Raw genomic sequence first — 13,834 nt, 5'->3', positions numbered from 1 at the left:
GAGTTTATTTAGCTGAGCAGCCAATTCTGGTAAAAACACTGGAACATGTTAAAAAGGAACGGGTAGGAAGGAGAGTCAGACAGAACAAACAGGAGAGAGCATCTGCCTGTAGCCGATCCACACAGTGCAGCTTGGCCTAGACCCGCTGACACAATACCCCCACCCCTGCCAGCTCTCTTTAGGGGCTAGCCCAGGGCCAGGAGAGGCTGGACACAGGTGGGGAAGTCAGCTTGGGGGAAGCAGTTTGGGCCGAAAGGGTCATGGCCCTGGGAAAGGTCCAGTTCCAGCCCGACCATGTAAGTCACTAGAGGCCATTAAGACAAGTCAAGCCGAGGTTGCAGTCCACCCATGCACTAACGCCCCTGAGTCCCTGCCACAATCCAGAGCCCCCTCAGAGACAGGGAAGCCAAAAACATGTCCCTGCTGGAACCCAGGCCTCGGGGTAGACAGATCAGGTGTGGCTTTTTTTTTTTTTTTTTTTGAGACAGAGTCTCACTCTGTTGCGCCCAGGCTGGAGTGCAGTGGCGTGATCTCAGCTCACTGCAACCTCCGCCTCCCAGGTTCAAGCCATTCTCCTGCCTCAGCCTCCCAACTAGCTGGGATTACAGGTGCATGCCACCATACCTGGCTAATTTTTGTATTTTTAGTAGACACAGGGTTTCGCCATGTTGCCCAGGCTGGTCTCAAACTCCTGACCTCAGGTGATCGCCTTTCTCGGCCTCCCAAAGTGCTGGGATTACAGGCGTGAGTCACCACACCTGGCCTCGGGTGTGGCTTTCAACCTGGGGGCCTGACCGGGCATGAGAGTCCTACATGGGACTGTCCTGCTGTTTTCTCACCTGCACAAGGTGGCCGACAATACCTGCCCACAGAAAGGAGCAACTAGTGGGTTGCCTGGCATCCAGTTGGTGCTTAATAATGGCAGCTCTTATGACTGTGGAAGGCAACAGCTCCTGTGTGCAAGGAACCTGTGTGTCTTGTAGAATCAGGGCCACACAGCCATGCAGGAGAGGCTGGAGCAGCTAGAGAGGGACAACGTCATCATCGATCTGACTTTACTTAAAATGTGACAAAACCACAAGGTATTCGTGATTTGAAATTTTTATTTTCTGAAATGAAACCATTGTACATTGTACAAACCATATCTACTGATGGAATAAATAAGTGAAAAATTATACTGCTGTACAACACACCAAAAAAAAAAAAAAAAGTCTTGAGAGGGGAAAAAAATTAGGTAACGGTGAAAAAAGGTCTTTATGCCTCTAACCAGGTTCTCGGCGATAATGAACATTCCAAACCATGACACTGTTTGCTAATGGGAGGTCACCACCCTAGAGGAATCGGTCCACAGCCTTCCGGGTTGTAGGTGTAAGTGCCAGCACTTTGTGGAATGTGTAGCCGCAGCTTCCCCGACTTTAAGTTTTGGGGGAAATTAGGTTTGCCCTGGGAGCCCTTGAGGCCACGGGGCCTGATGTCCACGGAAGGCTTTTGCTCGGGATCCCCCGCCCCCTGGCTCGAAGCTGAAAGGTCTTAGATTCTGTGGTGGGGGGAGGGCGAGGGGCGCAGGGTGGGTGGGGGGCAGCAGCTCAGAGGAGCGACTGCGCCAGGGAAGGAAGCACATCGGATTTTTGCAGTCTCGTCATTCTGCGTGGAAGGCCTTCTTGGCCAGCGTGGAGTGCAGGGCTGCTGGCGCTTTGCCTGGCATGGCCGTGGTGGGGCCCAGCTGGTCCCAATCGCCGGCCCATTCCTACCTTCAGGCACTTCAGAGAAATACTAGTGACAGCCTCGGTATGGTGGACGTCGTCTTAGTCCTCACCTGCGCCAACTCCCCTTGCCTGTCCAGAGAGGCTGCTGCCAACGGCAGGGCCACCTACGCCTCTCTGTTTCTGTAGATGTGTGTTTCATTCTCCTTCAGCTGTCTTGGTTGTAGCCTCTCGTTTCCCAAAAAAGAAAAGGAAATAAATATCCAAATTCATCTCTCACCAAAATGGAGTTTTGCTGCAAAGAAAAATGTGACTCTAACTCTACGGGATCTGGAGGTAACGCCGCCTTGAGATGCGTGGAGAGGAACCGCATCAGGTAGGTTCTGCGCCAGGATACAGGACACAGTTCTCAACAAAACTGACTGCCTAAGGGGCAAAATTGATAAGTACAAGGATTTTTTTTTTAAGACAGAAACCTTTCAGCATTGCTAACTTCAACATTAAGATTTTCAAAGTTTTTTGTTTGTTTTTTTTTTTCCCTTATTTCAGGAGACATTTTGCATGAGGTATTTGAAATTCAGGAACATTTTGATTCTTCTTGAAGTGCAGGAAATAGACAGGATCCCTTGAAAAAAAATAAGAGCCTCACCCTCAGAAACTCTTAAAAAATGGAATCCAGCAGACACTTCCCGTGATGGTCAGGAGAAAGATCCACACGTCAAAGGTGGTACCTGAATATGCACCAATTAGCCCCAAAAAACAACAAAACCCGCAACCCCCACCCCCCCGGTAACACACAACTCAAAGGGAGTCAGAACTCCAGTGCAGTAAAGAAAGCTTAGGAAAAGGTTTAAGGTCTGAGGAGTTCATATATTAATTAAGAGCAAACCAGGCCTCAGAACCAAACAATTAGGCAGTTCGTCCAAGGGGGCGTCTCCGTTCAGTGAGAGGAAGCTGTTCCAGCGCAGGTGCGGGATGGGAGGGAGGGGAGATTGCGTCTCTCCTTTCTGGAGGGTGTGCAAATCTTTCCAATTCCTCGACGTCTTGTTTGTGGCCTTCGAGGCCCAGCCATCAAGGCCCGCTCCCTGGTGGGGACAGACGGCATGTTCCGGGGATGAGACACGGTCCAGCTGTTGGCTCTGAGAGTCAGAACAGCCTGTGAATAGGAAAGCACATGGATTCTGACCGCTGCGATCCTGCCTCTCTGGGGCACCGGCTGGGGCGTCGGGGTAGGCAAAGGGCAGCAGGTGACTGTGGATTTGAAATCCAAGCGACGTCCTATGAGAGAAAGTTCAGCACCAGCTAATCCTGCCGCCGGCTCCCAGCCTCCCCGGCCCACTCAGTACCTTAAGGAGACAGCCTTGCAGTCAGCCAGAGAAGCCATTTCGTATTCGGAGGTCTGGGAGAAAGCAGTAATGGGGGTGGTGGTGGTGGTGGTGCGGGGGGCAATAGAGAGGAAGTGCCAGAAAATTCCAAGGGCTTTGCATGTCCATCTGGGCCATGGTGGGCTTGGAGACGCCCAGTCCTGAACGCCCCAAGGAGGGGACAGCACAGTGAGTGCCCAGCCTGATCCAAGGAGCCGAGCCCTTGGGGACTATGCCCCAACACCTGCGTGTCCTTGGGCCCTGGTGCCTGGTACTTGGGGCATGCCTAAGGTCCCCCTGCACCTGCAAACCAGGTGGGCTAAGGAGCTCCTCCGCTCCACCCTGCCTGCTCCGATGAAGTCCTGGGGCAGGGAGGAGAGCGGTGAGTAGGGTGGCAGCTGCTGCCCGAACCAAACCAAGAGGGCACTTTGCAGAGGGGGATGCAAGAACCACCAGGATACATGCCAGAGGTCACCTCAAGGGCACAAGGCACAAAAAAAGAAAGCGGAAGGAATCGGTTGAACAGTGAAAAGCCCCGCCGAAAAGCGTTCCTGATCGGTACCACCCTCCAATAGCTTATATCGATACATAGAGAAGTGGGGAAAAAAATACAGCAGCAACACAAATGGAATCCTGGCTTCCGAGACAGTGTGCAGACACTCCTGAGCTGTCAGCCCCACCTGCCTCCCCAAGGACAGTCCCTTAAAGGTTTGAGTGTTTTGCTTCACAGCAGAGTTCTTCAGTGTCTGAGAAGTGACGCCGTTCTGGGTCTTCTTGGATTTGCACTTGGTAAACTTGAAACGTTAGTAGTTCTGTTCGCACCCAAGAGGAATCGCTGGGGCAAAGTTGCTCTAGAATTAATTGCTGATGTACCTTCCATGGAACATGGATCGGAGGCTTTAAAGCATCGTCTACATCTCTTCGGAGTTTTGTTGAGAGGCCTCCAGTTTCATCTTTTTAGAGGGTGGCACTCCTTCCAAATCCTTGGGGAGAGAAGTAAAGGGGAACACAGGTTAATAGGCCAGGAGGGCAAGTTAGGCTGGGCGGGAGGCCGAAGGTCGGCCCGGGAAGGAACCGAGGGAGAGCGGCTTTGTGGTTCCGGACCCGAGGCCCAAGCATGGACTCCAGAGAGTTCGAGGACCTATGGAGACCCTCACACCCGAACTCTTCCTGGAGCTATAGAGCACGGTGTCCCCTGGCCCCTGCCTGGCCCTATCACATGCCAGTAACTCAGGAGGTTTCCTACACCGCTGCCTTGGACCCTAGGCTCTCCCCACTCATTCAGACTGGACCAGGAGTTGCTATTATCAATCTTCCCATCTGTGATTAATTGCTAGGGTGATTACTTGTGATTATTGTTTCAAGTTCACCTTTCCAAGTTATTTTTTTTATTGTTGAGACTGAATCTCACTCTGTCGCCAGGCTGGAGTGCAGTGGCGCAATCTCGGCTCACTGCAACCTCCGCCTCCTGGGTTCAAGTGATTCTCCTGCCTCCCAAGTAGCTGGGATTACAGGCATGCGCCACCACCCGAGGCTAATTTTTGTATTTTTAGTAGAGACGGGGTTTCACCATGTTGGCCAGACTGGTCTCAAACTCCTGACCTCAGGTCATGTGCCCGCCTCAGCCTCCCAGAGTGCTGGAATTACAGGTGTGCACCACCACGCCTGGATAATTTTTTATATTTTTGGTAGAGACAGGGTTTCACCATGTCTCCATGTTTCACCATGTTGGCCAGGCTGGTCTCAAACTCCTGACCTCAGGTGATCCGCCCGCCTCAGCCTCCCTGAGTGCTGGGATTACAGGCATGAGCCACTGTGCCAGCTTTTACAAGTTCTTTTTACAATTTTTTTTAGAGATAGAGTCTCGCTTTGTTGCTCAGGCTGGGGTGTAGTGGTCATCATAGCTCACTGCAGCCTCGACTTCCTGGGCTCAAAGGATCCTCCTGCCTCAGCCTCCTGAGTAGCTGGGACTACATGCATGTGCCATCATGCCCAGCTAATTTCTTTTTTTTTTTTTTTTTTTTTTGAGACGGAGTCTGGCTCTGTCTCCCAGGCTGGAGTGCAGTGGCCAGATCTCGGCTCACTGCAAGCTCCGCCTCCTGGGTTTACGCCATTCTCCTGCCTCAGCCTCCCGAGTAGCTGGGACTACAGGCGCCTGCCACCTCGTCCGGCTAGTTTTTTGTATTTTTTTAGTAGAGACGGGGTTTCACTGTGTTAGCCAGGATGGTCTCGATCTCCTGACCTCGTAATCCGCCCGTCTCAGCCTCCCAAAGTGCTGGGATTACAGGCTTGAGCCACCGTGCCCGGCCGCTAATTTCTTTAAAAAAGTTTTTTGTAGAGATGAGGTCTTGCTATGCTGCCCAGGCTGGTCTCGAAATCCCAGGCTCGAGTGATCCTCCTGCCTCAGCCTCCCAAACTGGTCGGATTACAGGTGTGAGCCATGATGCCTGGCAATCTCTCCAAGTTCTAAGGCCATCTCCCAGAGGTCCAGACCGACTTTGCCATGTAGACTCCTGCTCCTCCGGGGCTGGGCACAGTGCCTGGTCTGAGCTGGACTCTCAGCATTTGCTGGGTATACATACGTGTGTGTGTGTTATTCTGGGGGAAAGGGTCTGTAGTTGTCACGGAATTCCCAAGAAACCCAGGACCCCAGAAAAGGTTTAACACTCACTCATCCATCACACAATTGTCTTGGGCATCTCAAACCTAACCTGTCACCTGAGACCAAACTCCAGACTGCAGCTGTCCTAACTGGTGCTCCCCATCAGCCTGGGAGAAAGCCCCAGGCCGGGATAGCCCCCTGAAGCCCCATCTCCGCCTGCACACCTCCCCCCTCACCTCTGGCCTTGCTGATGGAGTGCCTTCCTTGTGGCCAAGAACATGGCCCCAGCAACCTTCCTCCGATAGAAACCACACACAAAATACAAAGCATTCCGCAACTTTCCTACTGACTTCTGAACAAACGCAGTTCCTCACCAGGACTGAGAAGGCCCTAGTGACCAGCCTGGTGCCCACTTTGTCCCTCATCAGGCTATTCTCTTCCTCACCCATGAGGTTCTGGCCTCCCCGGCCACCCTGGCCTTTCTTTCGTTCTTCAAGCTGGCTCCTGTCTTAAGGTCTGTGCACCTTGGTCTGCCCCTGCCTGGAGAGCCCGCCGTCCCAGCCTGGGCCCCCTTCATGTCCGGCTCACAGCCAGCCCCTCCCTGCTGACGCCAGCCACAACACCCTCTACCCATGGCCTGTTCTGCTGCTGCTGCTGCTTTTTTTTTTGACATGGAGTCTCGCTTTGTCGCCCAGGCTGGAGTGCAGCGGCCGGATCTCGGCTCACTGCAAGCTCCGCCTCCTGGGTTTAAGCCATTCTCCTGCCTCAGCCTCCTGAGTAGCTGCGACTACAGGCACCCCCCATCACGCCAGGCTGATTTTTTGTATTTTTAGTAGAGACGGGGTTTCACCGCGTTAGCCAGGATGGTCACTATCTCCTGACCTCACAATCCACCCGCCTTGGCCTCCCAAAGAGCTGGGATTACTGGCGTGAGCCGCCACGCCCGGCCTTTGTTTTTGTTTAGGATCTCACTCTATTGTCCAGGCCGGAGTGCAGTGGCTCAATCATGGTTCACTACAGCCTCAACTTCCTGGGCTCATGATCCTCCCACCTCAGCCTCCTGAGTAGCTGGGACTACAGGCACCCGCCACCATGCTGGGCTGATTTTTTGTATTTTTAGTAGAGACGAGGTTTCACCATGTTAGCCAGGATGGTCTCGATCTCCCGACCTTGCAATCCGCCCGCCTCGGCCTCCCAAAGTGCTGGGATTACCGGCGTGAGCCGCCGCGCCCGGCCAGCCTGTTCTGCTTCTTCACATCACCCTGTTTCTCTCTCACGGCACTTAGTGGGACTCCGTGACCTGCTTATATCTGCTTATCCTGGGCCCGTTGTCAGCCTCACCGTGGCAGGGAGGGACTAGGTATAGCCCCTGGTCCATGGTGGGTTCTCAGAGATCAATGTTGCAGAGAGGCCTCAAGTAGGGCGTGTGATGGACTTGCAGAGATGGTGACATGAGCCCCTTCTGGGGAACCCTGGGAGCAGGGATCGCAGGGAGTCAGGAAGGCTGCCTTGCTGTCCTCTCTGTCCTTTTTTCTGTTTTTTTTTTGTTGTTGTTTTGTTTTTTTTAGACAGGGTCTTGCTGTCACCCAGGCTGGAGTGCAGTTGTATGATCAGAGCTCACTGCAGCCTTGAACTCTCAGGCTCAAGTGATCCTCCCGCCTCAGCCTCCAGAGTAGCTGGGACTATAGGTGCGCACCACCCACACCTGGTTAATTTTGTTTTTCTTTTTTTGGAGAGACAGGGGTCTTGCTATGTTGCGCATGCTGGTCTTGAACTCCTGGCCTCAAGTGATCCACCTGCCTCAGCCTCCCAAAGTGCTGGGCTTACAAATGTGAGCCACTGCACCCTGCCAAAAATGTGTCACTTGAAATGTCAGGCTGTCTGCTTTACTGGAGTATATCCCCATGTCACTCACACGTAGCTCCATGGACAGTATGTGTGTCAGTGTGCCTGTGACAATGGTGGAAGAGGCCCAATTTTAGGTCTGGGTCTCCTGGAAGCAAGAGTGGGGGTAGTGGGGGCGATGTGAGAATGGTCCCCCAAATACCAGTACCTGGTATTTCCAGGTACTGCCGGGGGAGCACTGCATACTCTCAGGGTATGGATCAAAGTTTCAAGCTGAGCTTTTCTTCTCTGAGCTCAAGAGGCCCAGAGATCCCAGCCAACAACCTTGGTCTTAATATAAATCACCAGGCTTTGGTTTCTACTGTTTTTAACCAGATGGGCTCATGCTACGCCTGCTGGATCTGCAGCTTGCTTTTCTCACTGCACACTGCAGGAATGTTTATCAGAACCTGGAAGGCCCAACCATGCTCTTCGAAACGGCTGAACCCTAGTCTGTCTCAGACAAGACCCGATTTCCCTAAGCAGTCCCTTTGTGCTAGGGCATGTGGAGGGGGTTCCACAGGGTGAGTTCCTGGAACAGGAGCTGCCGATCAAAGGGTTTAAAGATTTTGAAGTTGCTGGGCGTGGTGGCTGACGCCTGTAATCCCAGCACTTTGGGAGGCTGAGGGGGTGGATCATTTGAGGTCAGGAATTTGAGACCAGCCTGGCCAACATGGTGAAACCCATCTCTACTAAAAATACAAAATCAGCTGGGCATAGTGGTAGGCACCTGTAATCCCAGCTACTTGGGAGGCTGAGGCAGGAGAATTGCTTGAACCCAGGAGGTGGAGGTCGGAGTCAGCCGAGATCATGCCACTGCATTCCAGCCTGGGTGACAGAGTGAGACTCTGTCTCGAAGGAAAAAAAAAGAGTCTAGATTTACAGTGAAAAATCCTAATAGTGGTCATGGCCAATAACAATTCTGCATCTCGTGTCTACTCCATGCTAAGTTTTACCTATGTTCTCCCATCGAATCCTCACAGTGGCCCTAAGACAGTTCTGTGATCCCATTTTGGGAGCTGGGATTAAAACTTGGGTCCGACTCTGGGAGGTTTGCTCCTAACCACCAAGCCCCACTGCACCTGTGCTGAGTCATTCAGACCAGATTCCAACACAGAGTGATGCCCTGGAGAGGGGCCCACACAGTGCAAGTGGGGTCAGCGGCACCACTCCATAGGAGGCGCCACCACTTAGGTTTCTGAAGTCTTGTCTTCCCAGCTCTAAAGCTCACCTATCTGCGGATCACTGAGATGAGGCAATGCTTTTGTGAACCCGAACAGACAAAACGCGGCAGCTGAGGCTGGGTTCAAGTCCCTTCATCCTCCTCCGACCCAGAGGCTCCTTGAGGGCAGAGGCCACGAGTCTCATTATCCCTTGGCCCCAGAGCCCAAGGCAGAGCCCAGGACTGTGTTCATGGACATCGCCTGATGGACAAATGACAGTTCCAACGGTCCAACGACAAAACAACAAAACACAATGACGAAACACCTTTCAACGTACCCCCAACAACCCAATGGGCTCCCGGCCGATCTGGCTGCCCCTCTGAGACCTCGAGCGAGGTACCTGAGAGATTGCAGACGACTCTGCGGCCAGACCCGAGTCTCCAGACGGCTGCCGATCTACTTTCTCTGAGCTGTTCATCGAATGTTCCATCGAGGACTGTGAGTTCTGCTCATCAGAAGCGTCTGAGGGAAGAGCAAGAGGACAGGAGCTATTTTCAGACACGTGAGAGGCGGGGCCGGATGGGCCAAATACTAAAAATACCTTGAATCGCGTAGTTTTGGGGCCAGGGGTCTTTGAAGGCTACAATGAGCTGGAGGGCTGGAGGGCTGGAGGGCTGGGGACTCTCCTGTCGATTTTTCAGTGGCGCTGTTTCCAGCAGCCAAGCCACACACGGACCCTGGTGTCTGCAACCCTCTCCTGCACACTTAGCTGCTGAGGGCCCTGGGAGGCGACGGGAGGAGGCTGCAGTCTCCGTGCTGCGTGCACCCAGCACCCCCTGGCGGCCGCAGTGCGCACCAACAATCATGGCTGTCAATTCCTCTCTCCTTCAGCCAAGGTGGCTTCGTCCTCCTCCTTTAAAGAGCCTGCCCTCTCCTCCTGGGGAACATCAGAGGTAACTAACCTTTTGTAAACATTTCTCTTAATAATATGAGTATTTGGCCAGGTACGGTGGCTCACGCCTGTAATCCCACACTTTGGGAGGCTGAGGTGGGCGGATCAGGAGGTCAGGCGATGGAGACCATCCTGGCTAACACGGTGAAACTCCATCTCTACTAAAGATACAAAAAATTAGCCAGGCGAGGTGGCAGGCGCCTGTAGTCCCAGCTACTTGGGAGGCTGAGGCAGGAGAATGGCGAGGACCCGGGAGGCGGAGATTGCAGTGAGCTGAGATCGCGCCACTGCACTCCAGCCTGGGGGACCGAGCGAGACTCTGTCTCAAAATAATAATAATAATAATAATAATAATAATAATAATAATAATAGTATGGGTATTTTTCCGATTGCCAGAGCAATGACTGATCATTGCAGGAAACAGAAGATACAGAAAAAAAAAAATAAAGTTAAAAATCACCTGTCACCACCCAGGGACCACCCCACTAATGCTTTAGAGAATTAATGCCCATCTTTACAGTTTTCCCTCCCTCCATTGCATACAAATTTTCTCCTCTTCCCAAATGGGGGTCACATGGTATTTCGGAGGAGTTCTTCACGTCTTTAAAGATTCTTTAAATATCAGAGCTTACAAGATGGCTGCACACCATTCCATCAAGCAATCACCTGTAGAATGAACCCAGTTATTTGGGTGATTTCTCGTGCCTCAGTCTTCCTGCTGCTCCACCCCAACTTTCTTTAGCAGAAGGAAGGTGCAGGCTGGATGGGGCGGGGGGTGGGTGCAGTTTGGGAGGAGGCAGTGGCGGCAGTGGTTTTTCCTAAAGCTTACTGGACACAGAGCCTGACACTCATGAAGGGGCAGCAAAAATCCTACCCAAGGCCCGACACCATGGTACCCTGATGTTGAAAAGCATGCTAAACTAATCCTAGAGAATGCCTGTGCAACCAAGACTTCTTTTTTTTTTTGAGACGGAGTCTCGCTCTGTCGCCCAGGCTGGAGTGCAGTGGCCGGATCTCAGCTCACTGCAAGCTCTGCCTCCCGGGTTCACGCCATTCTCCTGCCTCAGCCTCCGAGCAGCTGGGACTACAGGCGCCCGCCACCTCGCCCGACTAGTTTTTTGTATTTTTTAGTAGAGACGGGGTTTCACCGTGTTAGCAAGGATGGTCTTGATCTCCTGACCTCGTGATCCGCCCGTCTCGGCCTCCCAAAGTGCTGGGATTACAGGCTTGAGCCACCGTGCCCGGCCGCAACCAAGACTTCTTTACTGGGGTTTCTGAGGCAGAGGAATAAAAGGGGAAAATAACCCACACTTCAGTTTAAAAGCAAGCAGGCAAGATGGGAAGAAGAAGATAGTACAGGGCCCGGGGCACGGAGGATGGGGGAACGGAACAGCAAGACCCTCCTTCCCAGGGAGGCTGAGCAGGGTTGACACTGTTACTCCTCAGACTAGGAGCCCTGGCCAGGCGCGGTGGATCACGCATGTAATCCCACCATTTTGAGAGGCCAAGGCAGGCAGATCACTGGAGGTCAGAAGTTCAAGACCAGCCTGGCCAACATGGTGAAACCCCATCTCTACTAAAAATACAAAAATTAGCCAGGCGTGGTGGTGCATGCCTGTAATCCCAGTTACTCAGAGGCTGAGGCAGGAGAATGGCTTGAACCTGGGAGGTGGAGGTTGCAGTGAACCGAGATCGCGCCACTGCACTCCAGCCTGGGTGACAGAGTAAGACTGTCTCAAAAAATGAACAACAACAACAACAACAACAACAACAACAAAAACAGGCTGGGCGCGATGGCTCACACCTGTAATCCCAGCACTTTGGGAGGCTGAGGTGGGCGGATCACCTGCGGTCAGGAGTTTGAGACCAGCCTGGCCAACATGGCAAAACCCCCTCTCTACTAAAAAAATACAAAAATTAGCCAGATGTGGTGGCATGTGCCTGTAGTCCCAGCTACTTGGGAGGCCAAGGCAATCCCATAAACCCAGGGGGCAGAGGTTGCAGTGAGATAAGACCATGCCACTGCATTCCAGCCTGGGTGACAAAGTAAGACTCTGTCTCCAAAACAAAACAAAACACAAACCACAAAAAACAAAACAACAACAAAAAAAGAAAGAAAACATCATGCTGAGTGAGAGGAAGTCACACACAAAAGGTCATAGAGTATATGATTCAATTTATATGAAAAGTCCAGAATAGACGAACCCATGAAGACAGAAAGTTTCGTGGTTGCCTGGGGTGGGGACCCACCGTCGCGGGGGAAGGGAGAAGTGGGGAATGATTGCTGCTGGGTGCAAGATTTCTTTTTGGGGTGATTAAAACATTTTGGAACCAGAGAGAAGTGGTGGTTGCACAACCTTGTGAGTGTACTGTCAGTGAATTATTCACTTAACATGGTTAATTTTATGTGAATTTCATCTCAATAAAAAGAAAAATCAGCCAGGTGTAGTGGCTCACACCTGTAATCCCAACACTTTGGAAGACCAAGGCGGGAAGATGGCTTGAGCTCAGGAGTTTGTGACTAGCCTGGGAAATATAGTGAAATCTCATCTCTAGTTTATTTATTTATTTTTTAAAAGAAAGGGGCCAGGCCAGGCATGGTGGCTCATGCCTGTAATCCCAGTACTTTGGGAGACCAAGGCAGGCAGATCACTTGAGGTCAGGAGTTCGAGACCAGCCTGGCCAACATGGTGAAACCCTACTAAAAATACAAAAAGTAGCTGGGTGTGGTGGCGGGTGCCTGTAATCTCAACTACTCGGGTGGCTGAGGCAGGAGAATCACTTGAACCCAGGAGGCAGAGGTTGCAGTGAGCCGAAAATCGCACCACTGCACTCCAGCCTGGGTGACAGAGTGAGACTTTGTCTCAAAAGAAAAAAAAAGAAAGAGAGAGAGAGAGAAATCATGTTAATGTTACACTCTATTTCATAATACATGTTTGCTTTAACATAAACATTAAGTTTTTACCGACCTAGGAAAGTTGCCCATCTGTGGCTTTGCATCTCTGACCACAGCTCCTTTTCTGCCCAGCACAGCAGGCTCTGCAGAGTGGTGGGGGAGGTGGGTGCCCCAGATGTAGGCTTAGAAATCATGAAGGTGGCCAGTTGCCCAGAGACTCACGCTGACCCATGCTGGGCAGAGAGGTGCCCGGCAGAGGCCTCCCCTGAGAGCCAGACCCCAGAGCTTGGTGAGAACCGGCCTTGGAACCCACAGAGCATTCAGGAGCTCAGGGAGGCAGCCGATTCTCTGGGAGCCGCGGTGCTGGAACTCACCCAGGGAAAATTATTTTCCTGGGGTCTAAATTTAGTCCAGGGAGCTTGGACAGGAATTATGTCATTCCCTGAACTCACATAGCAGTAAACAAGTTCAAAGCAAGGTCAACAGCTGGTGGCCAACCTGCCCCGTCCCGGCAGAGAGCACGCACCCACCTGGGAAGGCCACACGGGTCTATCCTTGTGTCCTTCCCACGGGCAGCTCGGGCAGAGGGCAGGTGGAGCCTGGCTGAGCAGTGCAGGGCAGCCGTGCAGGCCCGGGGGGCCTAGGGTGGCCAGAGAGGGCCCTGGTGTGGCTCCCACCTGGGTCCCACCAATTTAGCATCTGGTGGTGGTAGCGAGAAAGTAGCAACTAACTGGACACACTAACTCAAAACAGAATTCCTGCTGCGGAGCTCAAATCTGGCTTCTAGAGCAAAGGAGACACACACTCCAACATGGGAGAAACAAGGCCATGGCCAGAAAAAAGCAGGATGGGAAAGAAGGAGGAACACAGCTGCAGATGAAGCCCACGTCGGTCCTTGGGACCCCCGCAATCACTCCCCCAACAGAAGGGCGGACAAGGCAACCCCGCAGCTACCAGACCCTCCTCCTAAGCCCCAGCTCCAGGCTAAGCACTTTGCTGGTGTTCTCGCCCTCTTCACTCCCGGCGAGGGAGGCGGCTCCTGCTCATCCCATTTTATTTTATTTTGAGACAGGGTCTCGCTCTGTCGCCCATGCTGGAATGAGCACCACCATGGCTCACTGCAGCCTCCACCTCCCAGGCTCAAGTGATACTCCCATCTCAGCCTCCCGAGCGGCTGGTTGTCCCATTTTACAAACAAGGAAGTAGGAGGGTGTGTGGGGGTGATGTTGCCTGCCCAAGGCCATACAGCTGGTGAGTGTCCACCTGGATG

General features: G+C 52.6%; 1 protein-coding gene across 3 annotated transcripts in view; it reads right to left on the bottom strand.

Annotated features, from left to right (window-relative positions):
* Nucleotides 1-1,089: 1,089 nt before the first annotated feature.
* The window catches only part of BCL7A (BCL tumor suppressor 7A), a 41,288-nt gene continuing 28,543 nt past the window's right edge, over nt 1,090-13,834 (bottom strand). For 2 of the 3 annotated variants that reach the window (XM_025403518.1, XM_025403519.1), the window contains 2 exons: nt 9,054-9,238; nt 1,090-4,050 (listed from right to left, as the gene is read on the bottom strand). In XM_025403518.1, the coding sequence (XP_025259303.1) occupies nt 3,979-4,050; nt 9,054-9,238 (257 nt within the window). In that variant the 3' untranslated portion in view covers nt 1,090-3,978. The remainder of the gene's footprint in view (nt 4,051-9,053; nt 9,239-13,834) is intronic. The other variant, XM_025403520.1, reaches the window with a different exon arrangement.

Source organism: Theropithecus gelada, chromosome 11 (assembly GCF_003255815.1).
Source record: "Theropithecus gelada isolate Dixy chromosome 11, Tgel_1.0, whole genome shotgun sequence".
Classification (NCBI taxonomy): domain Eukaryota; kingdom Metazoa; phylum Chordata; class Mammalia; order Primates; family Cercopithecidae; genus Theropithecus; species Theropithecus gelada.
The sequence above is the reverse complement of the archived record's forward strand: the minus strand, read 5'-3'. Positions and strand labels throughout refer to the sequence as shown.